Source organism: Hyperolius riggenbachi, chromosome 3 (assembly GCF_040937935.1).
Source record: "Hyperolius riggenbachi isolate aHypRig1 chromosome 3, aHypRig1.pri, whole genome shotgun sequence".
In the NCBI taxonomy this organism is placed as follows: domain Eukaryota; kingdom Metazoa; phylum Chordata; class Amphibia; order Anura; family Hyperoliidae; genus Hyperolius; species Hyperolius riggenbachi.
In genome coordinates, this window is record NC_090648.1 from 64,166,232 (window position 1) to 64,187,338 (window position 21,107).

General features: G+C 49.9%; 1 protein-coding gene across 6 annotated transcripts in view; it reads left to right on the top strand.

The window, feature by feature from the left end:
• The window catches only part of MAST1 (microtubule associated serine/threonine kinase 1), a 156,169-nt gene extending 135,529 nt beyond the window's left edge, over positions 1-20,640 (top strand). For 5 of the 6 annotated variants that reach the window (XM_068274227.1, XM_068274224.1, XM_068274225.1 and 2 more), the window contains one exon: positions 17,210-20,640. In XM_068274227.1, the coding sequence (XP_068130328.1) occupies positions 17,210-19,614 (2,405 nt within the window). In that variant the 3' untranslated portion in view covers positions 19,615-20,640. The remainder of the gene's footprint in view (positions 1-17,209) is intronic. The other variant, XM_068274230.1, reaches the window with a different exon arrangement.
• Positions 20,641-21,107: the final 467 nt, after the last annotated feature.

The window sequence follows — 21,107 nt, forward strand, 5'->3', positions numbered from 1 at the left end:
TTCTTGTTCTTTTCCTCTTTTTTTCCTTACTCTGATTTCATTCTACTTATTTTATATTGTTATCTGTATGGATACACTCTGGATTTTATTGTAGAACTTGTAATGACTTTGTAATTAATTGTTATTAAGTGCACGTGTTTTCCATTGCTAATGATTGGTAGCCAGACTGCTGTGAGATAGATGAACATCAAAAAGAAAAAAGACTGGTCTGGCACTGTAGCTTTAATAGGTATCGGCAAGCGTACAATGGTGGAAACAGTAGTGTAACAAAAAGTGTTACACAAATGTAAGTAGGTACTTATCGTGCTGCTGTGAGATAGACTGGTAACGGCTGTAAGTGCAAAGGTCTGCCAGACTGCTGTGAGATAGGCTGGTAATGGTCCATACACACAACACCACCACGGCTCATACACATAACACCACCATGACCCAAAACCACCATAGCTCGTATACACAACACCACCACGGCTCATACACACAACACCACCATGTCCCTTACACAACACCACCATGGCTCGTATACACAACACCACCACGGCTCATACACACAACACCACCATGTCCCTTACACAACACCACCATGGCTCGTATACACAACACCACCATGGCTCGTATACACAACACCACCACGGCTCATACACACAACACCACCATGGCCCGTACACACAACACCACCATGGCTCATATACACAACACCACCATAGCCCATACACACAACACCACCATGGCTCGTATACACAACACCACGGCTCATATACACAAAACCACCATGGCCCGTACACACAACACCACCATGGCTCATATACATAACACCACCATAGCCCGTACACACACAACTCCACCATGGCTCATATACATAACACCACCATAGCCCGTACACACAACACCACCATGGCTCATATACACAACACCACCATAGCCCATACACACAACACCACCATGGCTCGTATACACAACGCCACCATGGCTCATATACACAACACCACCATGGCCCATATACACAACACCACCATGGCCCATATACACAACACCACCATGGCCCATATACACAACACCACCATGGCATATATACACAACACCACCATAGCCCGTACACACAACACCACCATGGCTTATATACACAACACCACCATGGCTTGTACACACAACACCACCATGGCTCGTACACACAACACCACCATGGCTCATATACACAACACCACCATGGCTCGTACACACAACACCACCATGGCTCGTATACACAATACCACCATGGCTCATATACACAACACCACCATAGCCCGTACACACAACACCACCATGGCCCATATACACAACACCACCATGGCCCGTACACACAACACCACCATGGCTCATATACACAACACCACCATAGCCCATACACACAACACCACCATGGCTCATATACACAACACCACCATGGCTCGTACACACAACACCACCATGACTCATACACACAACACCACCGTGGCTCATATACACAACACCACCATGGCCCGTACACACAACACCACCATGGCCCGTACACACAACACCACCATAGCCCATACACACAACACCACCATGGCTCGTACACACAACACCACCACGGCTCATACACACAACACCACCATGACCCAAAACCACCATAGCTCATATACACAACACCACCACGACTCATACACACAACACCACCATGACCCAAAACCACCATAGCTCATATACACAACACCACCACGGCTCATACACACAACACCACCATGACCCAAAATCACCATTGCTCATATACACAACACCACCACGGCTCATACACACAACACCACCATGTCCCTTACACAACACCACCATGGCTCGTATACACAACACCACCATGGGTCGTATACACAACACCACCATGGCTCGTATACACAACACCACCACGGCTCATACACACAACACCACCATGGCCCGTACACACAACACCACCATGGCTCATACACACAACACCACCATGGCTCGTATACACAACACCACGGCTCATATACACAAAACCACCATGGCCCGTACACACACAACTCCACCATGGCTCATATACATAACACCACCATAGCCCATACACACAACACCACCATAGCCCGTACACACAACACCACCATGGCTCATATACACAACACCACCATAGCCCATACACACAACACCACCATGGCTCGTATACACAACACCACCATGGCCCGTATACTCAACACCACCATAGTCCGTACACACAACACCACCATGGCATATATACACAACACCACCATAGCCCGTACACACAACACCACCATGGCTCATATACACAACACCACCATGGCTCGTACACACAACACCACCATGGCTCGTACACACAATACCACCATGGCTCATATACACAACACCACCATAGCCCGTACACACAACACCACCATGGCCCATATACACAACACCACCATGGCCCGTACACACAACACCACCATGGCTCATATACACAACACCACCATAGCCCATACACACAACACCACCATGGCTCATATACACAACACCACCATGGCTCGTACACACAACACCACCATGACTCATACACACAACACCACCGTGGCTCATATACACAACACCACCATGGCCCGTACACACAACACCACCATGGCCCGTACACACAACACCACCATAGCCCATACACACAACACCACCATGGCTCGTACACACAACACCACCACGGCTCATACACACAACACCACCATGACCCAAAACCACCATAGCTCATATACACAACACCACCACGACTCATACACACAACACCACCATGACCCAAAACCACCATAGCTCATATACACAACACCACCACGGCTCATACACACAACACCACCATGACCCAAAATCACCATTGCTCATATACACAACACCACCACGGCTCATACACACAACACCACCATGTCCCTTACACAACACCACCATGGCTCGTATACACAACACCACCATGGGTCGTATACACAACACCACCATGGCTCGTATACACAACACCACCACGGCTCATACACACAACACCACCATGGCCCGTACACACAACACCACCATGGCTCATACACACAACACCACCATGGCTCGTATACACAACACCACGGCTCATATACACAAAACCACCATGGCCCGTACACACACAACTCCACCATGGCTCATATACATAACACCACCATAGCCCATACACACAACACCACCATAGCCCGTACACACAACACCACCATGGCTCATATACACAACACCACCATAGCCCATACACACAACACCACCATGGCTCGTATACACAACACCACCATGGCCCGTATACTCAACACCACCATAGTCCGTACACACAACACCACCATGGCATATATACACAACACCACCATAGCCCGTACACACAACACCACCATGGCTCATATACACAACACCACCATGGCTCGTACACACAACACCACCATGGCTCGTACACACAACACCACCATGGCTCATATACACAACACCACCATGGCTCGTACACACAACACCACCATGGCTCGTATACACAATACCACCATGGCTCATATACACAACACCACCATAGCCCGTACACACAACACCACCATTGCCCATATACACAACACCACCATGGCCCGTACACACAACACCACCATGGCCCATATACACAACACCACCATAGCCCATACACACAACACCACCATGGCTCGTACACACAACACCACCATGACTCGTACACACAACACTACCATGGCTCATATACACAACACCACCATAGCCCGTACACAGAACACCACCATGGCCCGTACACACAACACCACCATGGCCCGTACACACAACACCACCATAGCCCGTACACACAACACCACCATGGCTCGTACACACAATACCACCACGGCTCATACACACAACACCACCATGACCCAAAACCACCATAGCTCATATACACAACATCACCACGGCTCATACACACAACACCACCATGACCCAAAACCACCATAGCTCATATACACAACACCACCACGGCTCATATACACAACACCACCATGGCTCGTACACACAACACCACCATGGCTCATACACACAACACCACCATGGCTCGTATACACAACACCACCACGGCTCATACACACAACACCACCATGGCTCGTACACACAACACCACCATGGCTCATACACACAACACCACCATGGCCCATATACACAACACCACCATAGCCCGTACACACAACACCACCATGGCATATATACACAACACCACCATAGCCTGTACACACAACACCACCATGGCTCATATACACAACACCACCATGGCTCGTACACACAACACCACCATGGCTCATATACACAACACCACCATGGCTCGTACACACAACACCACCATGGCCCATATACACAACACCACCATGGCCCGTACACACAACACCACCATGGCTCATATACACAACACCACCATAGCCCATACACACAACACCACCATGGCTCGTACACACAACACCACCATGACTCATACACACAACACCACCGTGGCTCATATACACAACACCACCATGGCCCGTACACACAACACCACCATGGCCCGTACACACAACACCACCATGGCCCGTACACACAACACCACCATGGCCCGTACACACAACACCACCATAGCCCGTACACACAACACCACCATGGCTCGTACACACAACACCACCACGGCTCATACACACAACACCACCATGACCCAAAACCACCATAGCTCATATACACAACGCCACCACGGCTCATACACACAACACCACCATGACCCAAAACCATCATAGCTCATATACACAACTCCACCACGGCTCATACACACAACACCACCATGACCCAAAATCACCATAGCTCATATACACAACACCACCACGGCTCATACACACAACACCACCATGTACCTTACACAACACCACCATGGCTCGTATACACAACACCACCATGGCTCGTATACACAACACCACCATGGCTCGTATACACACCACCACCACGGCTCATACACACAACACCACCATGGCTCGTACACACAACACCACCATGGCGCATACACACAACACCACCATGGCTCGTATACACAACACCACGGCTCATATACACTAAACCGCCATGGCCCGTACACACAACACCACCATGGCTCATATACATTACACCACCATAGCCCGTACACACACAACTCCACCATGGCTCATATACATAACACCACCATAGCCCGTACACACAACACCACCATGGCTCATATACACAACACCACCATAGCCCATACACACAACACCACCATGGCTCGTATACACAACACCACCATGGCTCATATACACAACACCACCATGGCCCATATACTCAACATCACCATAGTCCGTACACACAACACCACCATGGCATATATACACAACACCACCATAGCCCGTACACACAACACCACCATGGCTCATATACACAACACCACCATGGCTCGTACACACAACACCACCATGACTCGTACACACAACACCACCATGGCTCATATACACAACACCACCATGGCTCGTACACACAACACCACCATGGCTTGTATACACAACACCACCATAGCCCGTACACACAACACCACCATGGCCCATATACACAACACCACCATAGCCCGTACACACAACACCACCATGGCTCGTACACACAACACCACCATGGCTCGTACACACAACACTACCATGGCTCGTATACACAACACCACCATGGCTCATATACACAACACCACCATAGCCTGTACATACAACACCACCATGGCCCATATACACAACATCACCATGGCCCGTACACACAACACCACCATGGCTCATATACACAACACCACCATGGCCTGTACACACAAGACCACCATGGCTCATATACGTAACACCACCATGGCTCATATACACAACACCACCATGGCTCATATACACAACACCACCATAGCCCGTACACACAACACCACCATGGCCCGTACACACAACACCACCATGGCTCGTACACACAACACCACCATGGCTCGTACACACAACACCACCATGGCTCGTACACACAACACCACCATGGCTTGTATACACAACACCACCATGGCTCATATACACAACACCACCATGGCTCATATACACAACACCACCATGGCCCGTACACACAACACCACCATGGCTCGTATACACAACACCACCATGGCTCCACCATGGCTCGTACACACAACACCACCATGGCTTGTATACACAACACCACCATGGCTTGTATACACAACACCACCATGGCTCATATACACAACACCACCATGGCCCGTACACACAACACCACCATGGCTCATATACACAACACCACCATGGCCCGTACACACAACACCACCATTGCTCGTACACACAACACTACCATGGCTCGTATACACAACACCACCATGGCTCATATACACAACACCACCATAGCCTGTACATACAACACCACCATGGCCCATATACACAACACCACCATGGCCCGTACACACAACACCACCATGGGTCATATACACAACACCACCATGGCCCGTACACACAACACCACCATGGCTCGTACACACAACACCACCATGGCTCGTACACACAACACCACCATGGCTCATACACACAACACTACCATGGCTCGTATACACAACACCACCATGGCTCATATACACAATACCACCATAGCCTGTACATACAACACCACCATGGCCCATATACACAACACCACCATGGCCCGTACACACAACACCACCATGGCTCATATACACAACACCACCATGGCCTGTACACACAAGACCACCATGGCTCATATACGTAACACCACCATGGCTCATATACACAACACCACCATGGCTCATATACACAACACTACCATGGCTCGTACCCACAACACCACCATGGCTCGTATACACAACACCACCATGGCTCATATACACAACACCACCATAGCCCGTACACACAACACCACCATGGCCCGTACACACAACACCACCATGGCTCATATACACAACACCACCATGGCCCGTACACACAACACCACCATGGCTCGTATACACAACACCACCATGGCTCCACCATGGCTCGTACACACAACACCACCATGGCTTGTATACACAACACCACCATGGCTCATATACACAACACCACCATGGCCCGTACACACAACACCACCATGGCTCATATACACAACACCACCATGGCCTGTACACACAACACCACCATGGCTTGTATACACAACACCACCATGGCTTGTATACACAACACCACCATGGCTTGTATACACAACACCACCATGGCTTGTATACACAACACCACCATGGCTCGTATACACAACACCACCATGGCCTGTACACACAACACCAGTATAGCTCATATACACAACACCACCATGGCCTGTAGATACAACACCACCATGACCCATACACAAAACACCACTACGGTTTGTACACACAGGGCAGTTTCTAGGCTGAAATGCACCCAGGACGAGGGTTAAAATTGCGCCTCCCCCACCGTGGAGCCAGGTATACATGCCCGCAGTGTAGGTTAGCCAGGTCTAGTTGCACTCAGTATAGGTAGCCAACTATAGGTCCCCCCAGTATAGGTAGCTAGGCATAGTATAGGTAGCCAGGCATAGGTGCCCCAGTATAGTTGCCCCCAGTATAGGTTAGACAGGTAGGTGCCTCCAGTATAGATAGCCGGTATAGTTGCCCCCAGTATAGGTTAGATAGGCAGGTGCCTCCGGTATAGGTTAGATAGGCAGGTGCCCCCAGTACAGGTTAGCTAGGTGGGTGCCTCTAATATAGGGAGTCAGAATAGTTGCCCCCAGCCTAGGTTAGATAGGTAGGTGCCCCCAGTATAGGTTAGTTAGGTAGGTGCCTCCAATATAGGTAGCCAGTATAGTTGCCACCAGTATAGGCTAGGTAGGTAGGTGCCCCCAATACAGGTTAGATAGGTAGGCGCCCTCCAGTATAGGTTAGATTAGGTAGGTGCCCCCCAGTGTGGTTAGATTAGGTAGGTGCCCTCCAGTATAGGTTAGATTAGGTAGGTGCCCCCCAGTGTGGTTAGATTAGGTAGGTGCTCCCCAGTGTGGTTAGATTAGGTAGGTGCCCTCCATTATAGGTTAGATTAGGTAGGTGCCCCCCCAGTGTGGTTAGATTAGGTAGATGCCCCCAGTATAGGTTAGATTAGGTAGGTGCCCCCCCAGTATAGGTTAGATAGGTAGCTGCCCCCCAGTATAGGTTAGATTAGGTAGGTGCCCCCCAGTATTAGTTAGAGTAGGTAGGTGCCCCCCAGTTTGGTTAGATTAGGTAGGTGCCCCCAGTGTGGTTAGATTAGATAGGTGCCCCCCCCAGTATAGGTTAGATAGGTAGCTACCCCCCAGTATGGAGGGGGTAGTCAGCCGCGGGGAGGGCAGCCCGACCTCCCCTTCCCTTCCTCTCCGCGGGCCGCCCTCCGTGCTCCCCCCTCCGAGTCTGACTGCAGGGAAGTGCTGTGTAGGGAGGGCAACTCACCTCCCTGGTTCCAATCGCCGCCGGTCTCCTCTTCTGTCTTCTCCTCACAGCCGCTGATACACACGCTGCTTCCGGCTAAACAGGAAGCAGCGTGTGTATCAGCGGCTATGAAGAAAAGAGCAGACCGGCGGCGATTGGAACCAGGGAGGTGAGTTGCCCTCCCTACACAGCGCTTCCCTGCAGTCAGTCATACTCGGAGGGGGGAGCACAGAGGGTGGCCCGCGGCGAGGAAGGGAGGGAGAGGTCGGGCTGCCCTCCCCGCGGCTGACTCCCCCCTCCATTACAGTGCCCACAACTCCTTCAGCACCCAGGGCGCCCGCACGGGCCGCACGGCCCTAGAAACGGGCCTGCGTACACACAACACCACCATGGCCCGTACACACAACACCAACATGGCCTGTACACACAACACCACTATGACCCGTACACACAACACCACCAAGGCCTGTACACACACCAGTATAGCTCATATACACAACACCACCATGGCCCTTGCACACAACACCACCATGGCCCGTACACACAACATTACCGTGGCTTGTACACACAACACCACTATGGCCCCTACACACAACACCACCATGGCCCGTACACACAACATTACCATGGCTCATACGCACAACACCACTATGGCCCATATACACAACACCACCATGGCCCGTACACACAACACCACCATGGCCCGTACACACAACACCACCATGGCCTGTATACACAACACCACCATGGCCCAAAGACACAACACCACTATGGCTCATACGCACAACACCACCATGGCCTATACACACACAGCACCACCATGGCTTGTATACACAACACCACCATGGCTTGTATACACAACACCACCATGGCTCATATACACAACACCACCATGGCCCGTACACACAACACCACCATGGCTCATATACACAACACCACCATGGCCCGTACACACAACACCACCATTGCTCGTACACACAACACTACCATGGCTCGTATACACAACACCACCATGGCTCATATACACAACACCACCATAGCCTGTACATACAACACCACCATGGCCCATATACACAACACCACCATGGCCCGTACACACAACACCACCATGGGTCATATACACAACACCACCATGGCCCGTACACACAACACCACCATGGCTCGTACACACAACACCACCATGGCTCGTACACACAACACCACCATGGCTCATACACACAACACTACCATGGCTCGTATACACAACACCACCATGGCTCATATACACAATACCACCATAGCCTGTACATACAACACCACCATGGCCCATATACACAACACCACCATGGCCCGTACACACAACACCACCATGGCTCATATACACAACACCACCATGGCCTGTACACACAAGACCACCATGGCTCATATACGTAACACCACCATGGCTCATATACACAACACCACCATGGCTCATATACACAACACTACCATGGCTCGTACCCACAACACCACCATGGCTCGTATACACAACACCACCATGGCTCATATACACAACACCACCATAGCCCGTACACACAACACCACCATGGCCCGTACACACAACACCACCATGGCTCATATACACAACACCACCATGGCCCGTACACACAACACCACCATGGCTCGTATACACAACACCACCATGGCTCCACCATGGCTCGTACACACAACACCACCATGGCTTGTATACACAACACCACCATGGCTCATATACACAACACCACCATGGCCCGTACACACAACACCACCATGGCTCATATACACAACACCACCATGGCCTGTACACACAACACCACCATGGCTTGTATACACAACACCACCATGGCTTGTATACACAACACCACCATGGCTTGTATACACAACACCACCATGGCTTGTATACACAACACCACCATGGCTCGTATACACAACACCACCATGGCCTGTACACACAACACCAGTATAGCTCATATACACAACACCACCATGGCCTGTAGATACAACACCACCATGACCCATACACAAAACACCACTACGGTTTGTACACACAGGGCAGTTTCTAGGCTGAAATGCACCCAGGACGAGGGTTAAAATTGCGCCTCCCCCACCGTGGAGCCAGGTATACATGCCCGCAGTGTAGGTTAGCCAGGTCTAGTTGCACTCAGTATAGGTAGCCAACTATAGGTCCCCCCAGTATAGGTAGCTAGGCATAGTATAGGTAGCCAGGCATAGGTGCCCCAGTATAGTTGCCCCCAGTATAGGTTAGACAGGTAGGTGCCTCCAGTATAGATAGCCGGTATAGTTGCCCCCAGTATAGGTTAGATAGGCAGGTGCCTCCGGTATAGGTTAGATAGGCAGGTGCCCCCAGTACAGGTTAGCTAGGTGGGTGCCTCTAATATAGGGAGTCAGAATAGTTGCCCCCAGCCTAGGTTAGATAGGTAGGTGCCCCCAGTATAGGTTAGTTAGGTAGGTGCCTCCAATATAGGTAGCCAGTATAGTTGCCACCAGTATAGGCTAGGTAGGTAGGTGCCCCCAATACAGGTTAGATAGGTAGGCGCCCTCCAGTATAGGTTAGATTAGGTAGGTGCCCCCCAGTGTGGTTAGATTAGGTAGGTGCCCTCCAGTATAGGTTAGATTAGGTAGGTGCCCCCCAGTGTGGTTAGATTAGGTAGGTGCTCCCCAGTGTGGTTAGATTAGGTAGGTGCCCTCCATTATAGGTTAGATTAGGTAGGTGCCCCCCCAGTGTGGTTAGATTAGGTAGATGCCCCCAGTATAGGTTAGATTAGGTAGGTGCCCCCCCAGTATAGGTTAGATAGGTAGCTGCCCCCCAGTATAGGTTAGATTAGGTAGGTGCCCCCCAGTATTAGTTAGAGTAGGTAGGTGCCCCCCAGTTTGGTTAGATTAGGTAGGTGCCCCCAGTGTGGTTAGATTAGATAGGTGCCCCCCCCAGTATAGGTTAGATAGGTAGCTACCCCCCAGTATGGAGGGGGTAGTCAGCCGCGGGGAGGGCAGCCCGACCTCCCCTTCCCTTCCTCTCCGCGGGCCGCCCTCCGTGCTCCCCCCTCCGAGTCTGACTGCAGGGAAGTGCTGTGTAGGGAGGGCAACTCACCTCCCTGGTTCCAATCGCCGCCGGTCTCCTCTTCTGTCTTCTCCTCACAGCCGCTGATACACACGCTGCTTCCGGCTAAACAGGAAGCAGCGTGTGTATCAGCGGCTATGAAGAAAAGAGCAGACCGGCGGCGATTGGAACCAGGGAGGTGAGTTGCCCTCCCTACACAGCGCTTCCCTGCAGTCAGTCATACTCGGAGGGGGGAGCACAGAGGGTGGCCCGCGGCGAGGAAGGGAGGGAGAGGTCGGGCTGCCCTCCCCGCGGCTGACTCCCCCCTCCATTACAGTGCCCACAACTCCTTCAGCACCCAGGGCGCCCGCACGGGCCGCACGGCCCTAGAAACGGGCCTGCGTACACACAACACCACCATGGCCCGTACACACAACACCAACATGGCCTGTACACACAACACCACTATGACCCGTACACACAACACCACCAAGGCCTGTACACACACCAGTATAGCTCATATACACAACACCACCATGGCCCTTGCACACAACACCACCATGGCCCGTACACACAACATTACCGTGGCTTGTACACACAACACCACTATGGCCCCTACACACAACACCACCATGGCCCGTACACACAACATTACCATGGCTCATACGCACAACACCACTATGGCCCATATACACAACACCACCATGGCCCGTACACACAACACCACCATGGCCCGTACACACAACACCACCATGGCCTGTATACACAACACCACCATGGCCCAAAGACACAACACCACTATGGCTCATACGCACAACACCACCATGGCCTATACACACACAGCACCACCATGGCTTGTATACACAACACCACCATGGCCCATATGCACAACACCACCATGGCCTGTACACACAACACCAGTGTAGCTCGTATACACAACACCACCATGGCCCAAAGACACAACGCCCACCAAGGCTCATACGCACAACACCACCATGGCCTATACACACAACACCACTATGGATGTACACACAACACCACCATGGTCCATACACACAACACCACTATGGCTGTACACACAACACCACCATTGCCCGTACACACAACATCACCATGGCCTATACACACAACACCACTATGGCTGTACACACAGCACCACCATGGCTTGTATACACAACACCACCATGGCCCATATGCACAACACCACCATGGCCTGTACACACAACACCAGTATGTAACGATTGGTGTCAGCACACAGAGAGAATCTGATTATTGGTGATCTGCAGTATCACCAACAATACAGATATATACCTGATTATTGACGATCTGCAGAATCACCAATAATACAGATATATAACTAACCTCTGGACACCTGATAATGTAAGTGTTTGGTGCAACAGTAAGTGAGTCTGGACCACCTGAGGAGCAGGTGACTCCAGACTGTATAATGAGTATCTCCTGATGGTCTTGGAGTACACAAAGCGTCAATGTTTCCCTGAACTGTTGGGAAACATACTCTACTGCAGTCAAAGGACTCCTGTGAGATTGAGTCCCTGACTGGATTGCAGAGAGGTCCCTCTGAGAGACAGGGAGTCCCTGCAGCTACTGGGCACCCCACTGGGGGGTGCCACAGGCAGAAGGGTCGGTCAGGCCGGGTCGGCAACACACGAGCAGATAAAGTACAAAGACAGAAGGCTGATTCGGTAACCAGGGACAGGCAGGGTTGGCAACAGGCAATCAGATGTGCAAAGGTACCGAATCAGAGAGCAGGAGCAGAGTCAAGAGAGCAATAGGTCTTAACAGATATCAAACAGATGCCTAGTCTAGAGTGTGAGGTCCGTGGTCTCAACACCCAGGGACTGGTCTAAGATATACACAATGATGATACAGTATCCCTAGTCTTGGGTGTGAGGTCCGTGGTCTCAACACCCTGGAACTAGTCTTAAGTATAACACAATAATAACACAGAATTCTGGCTAAGTGTGGATTCCCAGGTCCACCTGGTTCCACCACACTGGAGGATCTGACTAAGGTCTGAGTGCTAACGCATAAGCATTCACAACGGCAGACAACTGGCAACTGACAGGGAGGAAGTATATATAGCAAGGTGCTCCTCAGCACCACCCAGTCCCAGTCAGCCAATCACCCGCTGTTCTGGGATCAGCTGATCGTCCAGATCAGATGATCCTTCTCCTATTGGCATAAAGGGCTTGCCTGTTAGTGCGCGCGCACGTAGCTCTCCATCTGTGTGCACTACTAGGTTCAGACAAACGAGGTGCATGTTGTTGCGGAGAAACCGCCGGTCTGAACGCGGCACCAGCCGCCTCATTGTCAAACCGCGCGGCGGTGTCTCTGGACTCCGTTACAATCCCTCTCCTATTGGCATGAAGGGCTTGCCTGTTAGTGCGCGCGCGCACAGCTCTCCATCTGTGTGCACCACTAGGCTCAGACAACCCAAGCGCATGTTGCTGCGGAGAAACCGCCGGTCTGAACGCGGCACCAGCTGCCTCGCTGTCAGACTGTGCAGCGGAATCTCCGCAATCCATTACACAGTATAGCTCGTATACACAACACCACCATGGCCCAAAGACACAACGCCCACCATGGCTCATACGCACAACACCACCATGGCCTATACACACAACACCACTATGGCTGTACACACAACACCACCATGGCCCATACACACAGCACCAGTATGGCCTGTACACACAACACCACCATTGCTCATACACACAACACCACCATGGCCCAATGACACAACAACACCATGGCCCAATGACACAACAACACCATGGCCTGTACACACAACACCACCACGGCCCATACACACAACACCACTATGGCCCATACACACAACATCACCATGGCCTGTACACACAACACCACCATGACCCATACACACAACTTCACCATGGCCCGTACACACAACTTCACCATGGCCCAATGACACAACAACACCATGGCCCGTATACACAACACCACCATGGCCCGTATACACAACACCACCGTGGCCCATATACACAACACCACCATGGCCGATACACACAACACCACCATGGCCCATACACACAACACCACTATGGCTGTACACACACCACCACCACGGCCCATACACACAACACCACTATGGCCCGTGCACACAACACCACCATGACCCATACACACAACACCACCATTGCCCGTACACACAACATTACCATGGCTCATACGCACAATACCACTATGGCCCATATACACAACACCACCATGGTCCATACACACAACACCATCATGGCCCGTACACACAACACCACCATGGCCTGTATACCCAACACCACCATGGCCCAAAGACACAACACCACTATGGCTCATACGCACAACATCACCATGGCCTATACACACAACACCACTATGGCTGTACACACAGCACCACCATGGCTTGTATACACAACACCACCATGGCCCATATGCACAACACCACCATGGCCTGTACACACAACAGCAGTATAGCTCATATACACAACACCACCATGGCCCAAAGACACAACGCCCACCATGGCTCATACGCACAACACCACCATGGCCTATACACACAACACCACTATGGCTGGACACACAACACCACCATTGCCCATACACACAACACCACCATGGCCTATACACACAACACCACTATGGCTGTACACACAGCACCACCATGGCTTGTATACACAACACCACCATGGCCCATATGCACAACACCACCATGGCCTGTACACACAACACCAGTATAGCTCGTATACACAACACCACCATGGCCCAAAGACACAACGCCCACCATGGCTCATACGCACAACACCACCACGGCCTATACACACAACACCACTATGGCTGTACACACAACACCACCATGGCCCATACACACAACACCAGTATGGCCCGTACACACAACACCACCATTGCCCATACACACAACACCACCATGGCCCAATGACACAACAACACCATGTCCCAATGACACAACAACACCATGTCCCAATGACACAACAACACCATGGCCTGTACACACAACACCACCACGGCCCATACACACAACACCACTATGGCCCGTACACACAACACCACCATGACCCATACACACAACACCACCATGGCCCGTACACACAACTTCACCATGGCCCAATGACACAACAACACCATGGCCCGTATACACAACACCACCATGGCCCGTATACACAACACCACCATGGCCCATATGCACAACACCACCATGGCCCGTACACACAACACCACCATGGCCGATACTCACAACACCACCATGGCCCATACACACAACACCACTATGGCTGTACACACCACCACCACGGCCCATACACACAACACCACTATGGCCCGTGCACACAACACCACCATGACCCATACACACAACACCACCATGGCCTGTACACATAACACCACCATGACCCATACACACAACACCACCAGGGCCCATACACACAACTTCACCATGGCCCAATGACACAACACCACCATGGCCGATACACACAACACCACCATGGCCCGTACACACAACTTCACCATGGCCCAATGACACAACAACACCATGGCCCGTATACACAACACCACCATGGCCCATATGCACAACACCACCATGGCCCGTACACACAACACCACCATGGCCCATATACACAACTTCACCATGGCCCAATGACACAACAACACTATGGCCTGTATACACAACACCACCATGGCCGATACACACAACACCACCATTGCCCGTACACACAACACTACTTTGGCCCATACACACAACACCACCATGGCCCAAAGACACAACACCACCATGGCCTGTACACACAATACACCCACAGTGTGTACAGTCAAAACTACCACGGCCCAAAGATACAACAGCACCACGGCCCATGCACACAATGCATGGGCGTGCTCAGTAGGCCACACTTGAGCACTAGGGAGTCTTTGACTACAAAACATAACATATCTGGAAGATATTTGATCCAGGCCTGTAAATCTGCCCATGAGGACATCAAGTTTTTTCTTCACTTGCATTTTATAAAACATTATTTTAATTAATTATGAATAACATTGTCTTGTACATTTTTTTTAAGTTTTTGTGCACTGAAAAAGATATATACCTGCCGTACCTATTAATTTCCTCTTCAAAGACTGGCATTTGGCTGCTCATACCCAGCCAGTCTGAACCACACACCCTTCAGTCACATGACCATGCTCTGTCAGCTGACTGATAACCTATTGAGAAGCATGGCTTCAGACTGATTGGGAAAAGGGAAGAAGCAGGCAGCATGAGATTGCAGAGAAGGAACTGAGGGGCTAAGAATTGGTGCAGGTTAGCCCACATCTCATAAGGTGGCCATACACATTTACATTTTTTGTTTGTTTTATCAAACAAACTGGAAAATCACACTATTTGGTTGTATCGTGTATGGCGCTCTTATGGTTCCTCAAGTCAGCTCCAACAACTCTTATGGAACTGGGTATTTTTGTACTGCACATATTTTAGGGCCAAGCGCAACCCTCCCCCGCCCCCTTGATAATTATCGAAATGTATATTAATTCCCATGCAGAGAGACATACTGTATATACCAAAAAGGTAGACAAACTGCAAAACTGTGTTGGCCACTTGTAGGAGAACATTTAGAGTAGACTTTATGATGAGAAATAATAATATTATTCAACCGATAAATACTCTTTTTTTTTTTTTTTTTTAGGTGCCTCTTCACAAGGCAGTTCTCCTTCTTCCAGCACTCCCAACTCTCCTGCTCCTCCTCCTCCATCTTCCTCCACATCCTGTGCTCCAACATCCTCCTCATCCTCCTCTCCTGCACCTCCCTCTCCTCACATTCGTCCCAGCACACTCCATGGTTTGTCCCCAAAACTGCACCGCCAGTACCGATCTGCGAGATGCAAGTCTGCTGGTAACATGCCGCTTTCTCCTCTGGCTCACACTCCATCACCCACCACAGCTGCCTCACCTCCTCTAATTCCTGGCCATAGTGTAGGTAGCAGCCTTACCACACAGAGCTTTCCTCCAAAGTTGCACCCCTCCCCTCCTGTTTCCCGTCCTCGTCCTAAGAGTGCAGAGCCTCCTCGTTCTCCTCTTCTGAAAAGAGTTCAGTCTGCAGAGAAGTTAGGTGGAGGTGGAAGTGGAGGGTCACCCCGAAAACAGGAGCCAGGTGGTGGAACACCAGAGGGAGATATAGGAGAAACATTAGGAAGTAGAACTCAAGCAGTTAGAAGAGTAGGTCGACAGGAGTCCCCTCGAAGCTTATGTGCAGGAGAGCTCTTGGAGAGCTTGGAAAGACTGGAAGGTGAGCTTGCAATGGTTGTATCACAGCAGGCCGAGTTACATAAAGCTGTTGAGGGGAAAGGCCCAGCAGTAGGAAAGATAAGTGCTGTAGTGCGGACTCCTACCACATTCTCACCTCAGGAACCTCCTTCCACTGTGACAGCTGCTCTCCCGACACAAGGTGAGCCATCTCATGCCATGACAGGGAGATGCCAGGTCAAAACACTAAGTCCTGTGCAGGAACATGAAGGTAGACGGGGAGAAGGAGAAGAAGGTGTTGGGGAATGTGAAGGAAAAAAGGGAGAAAAGGGAGAGGATGAGGAGGAAGAAAGTGGGGCCATGAAGGAGCGTTGGTATCTGGAAGTGGTCGAAGAGTTAACCACAGTGGGTAAAAGTTCTATCAAAAGTGGCCTATCCAACCACAAAGACCCTCTTGACTCTCAAGCAGGATTGCACACAATTAAGCCTATGACTGTTGACTTTGACCCTATGAAATGTACCATCATCCCTCAGCCACATGTCCTCTCTGACCCCTCTCACTCTACAAAAGGCAAAAACACAGAGCCTACTCTTGTGAAGACAACAGACCCTAAAACTCTGAAGTCTTCTCAGCCAACTGAAGAAAAGAAGCCAGGCACATCAAAATGTGATCCCTCCTTCAGTATTAAAGATGAAAAATCAAATATTGATGTTCCATCATGTCCCACCCTTACTCGCCCAAGCTCTAAGCTCCCTGAGACCTTCCAGTCCGCTTCCTCCCACCCTGTCAGGTTAAATGAGACAAAATATGATCCATTAAAGGATTTGCACCTTAGCCAAAATGGAAGGAAGCCAGAAAGTTTCCACACGGATAAAGAACCACCCACAAGGAGCAGTAACATGAAATGTGAACTCCCAAAACCTCCCGATACCCTTGCACTCGCCACAGAGAATGGGAAGGCTGCAAAGGATCCTCAAGTAACTGCACCTAATTTAATTACTGTGAAAACCCTTTCTCCAATAAGCATACAGATAAGCAATGCCGAAAATGATCTGATACCTCAGGCTTCCGCCGTGGTAGGTACAGTGAATGCACCGGAGAAGGATAAAACGAAAGGGGCACATGCTGCCCCAGCTAAGATGAGTGGGGCAGAAGTGGACAAAGCAACAGCCACTCGTGCGTCTAGTGGAACTAACACAAATCAAACATCGAGCAAAAGTCTGACAGATATAAACAAGATAAGTTCACCGATGGGTGACAAGACTGTTGTGGTCAGCCCTCCTGTACCTTCAATCAAATTAGCTGGCACAGATGGAGCATCTAAAAGTCCTACCAGCAAAGCCCCGGTAGTAAGTGGGCCTTCAGGGACAGACAATGACAAGACAAAACCGACCATTGATCCTCTGAACGCATGTAACATTAGCGAGGAAAAAAAAAAAGCCAAATTTCCAACTGCTGCTTCGGATGGTAGTATCTGCAGAATTCTGGGCGACCAGTCCAAAACTAAATCCCTTTCCCCAACTTACGACAAGGTCAACAAGCCTGGTTCTAACCAGGCCTCCATCCTTTCTCCTTCCTCACCAAATAAGCCTGCTAGTGGTGGAGTTCTGAGTGACCAGGCAAGAACGACCAAGACTGTATCCGGGAGCAGTGTGGCTGACGGCAAGCAGACGAAAGTGACCACTGCAGCTCCCGTTAAGGTCCTCAGTCCGGAAAAACCTAAGGAATCTCCTATAACCATAACGATTAGTGGAGTTCCGAGTGATGGGCGGGGTGGGACCTGCGCTCCACTGAAATCTCCAAGTTCTCAGACAGCCACCACAGTTAGGAGTCAGCATCCTTCCTAAGTAAAGAATTTTGTCTATGTCAGGGTTTGAAAGGGTCAGAACCACAGTGTTGATAATATAACTACAGCCTAGTCCTCTCATTCAGGAGAGAAGAGATAAAGCGGGCCTGGGCTTAGTAGCTGCCGTTCGTGGGATTTTTTGCAATGAGCCTTATCGCTCCCCTCCCCCGCAGTCTCTTAAAGAGAAGCGGGGGGCCGCACTGGCGTGTATGTGGGTGTCCGTGTGTGCGTGTCTGTGTATCTGTGTGTTTGTGCCGTGCCTTACTTGTTTTATTAGTTGGGGAAAAACGTTACTGCACACACACACACACATATGTAGTGCTAGAAACTAAAGAGATAATAAATGGACCTTTGGCCGGACAGGACATGAGGAAACGTTAGAAAGTGGGCCAAAGCACAGTTATGGTGGCCATTTTTTCTACTGACAGAATATCTAGCCTCTACAGTAACACAGGAAGAAGCGTAACCAATAGGCTGGGTATTTTTTCAGTTCACAAAATGGCTGCCGTAGACACCTTTACTTGAAGAGAATAAAAGGAAGGGGAGGGTTAAGTAATGCTCTGCAGGTTTCTGAAACGCCCCTGCATGGACATCACTGCCACCACCATTGCCCTTTCTCCCTGCCAAGACCTCATTCTGTGCTACAAAACCTCCAGACCTGTGACATCTCCACCCAGCCTATGATGTCATCAGCCTGTGCCACGTCCGGTGATGTCTTGCATTGCCTTGTCTTACCTACATATAGAAACATACGTCTATACATAATGAAATATATTTATCTGGACGCACTATATAAATATATATACATAGATCTATATAAATATATAAATATATTGTCTATGGGGCTCCACTATTTCTATGCAAGAAGATTTATGGTAAACGATAACCCCGTCAGATGCCGTTCAGCCGTTCTGGTTTGCTGTTTGGCGCTGTGGAGGTTAGTTTGTGTACTATTGTATTTTTTTTTTTATTTATTTACTTTTGTGTATTTTTTTAATCAATAAAGTTGTGCCCCTCTCTCCTTAAAGGTTTCTTTTCTAACTTTCTCTTGCTTTAAAAAAAACAAAACATTCAACACAACATAGGCAGTAATATATGTCCCAATGGACATTACAGAGATCACAAAAAATTAAAATAGATCATGTAATGAATCAGTGTATGCCCTCCTGCAATTATCAGAACTCCTCCCCTAGGTGACCTATTCCTTTTTTGTTAAGCCCCACCCCCGAGGACCTAGAGAAAAGTTAGTTAACGGCTACAAAGTTTACTTTTGGTGTATGAAAAATCTGCTGAAACATGCATACTTTCCATACTAGAATGTAAGAGACCATCAGTAAACATGACCAAATTAATTTACTGTAAAGCATTGAATCATTAAGGTTGGAACATTAATACACCTCAGATACAAATGGACAGATTTATAAGAAAAAAAAATGTAAGGAAAATTAGAGCAAAAATATTCAAATATGTAGCACATGCTTGGAGTGACCTAAC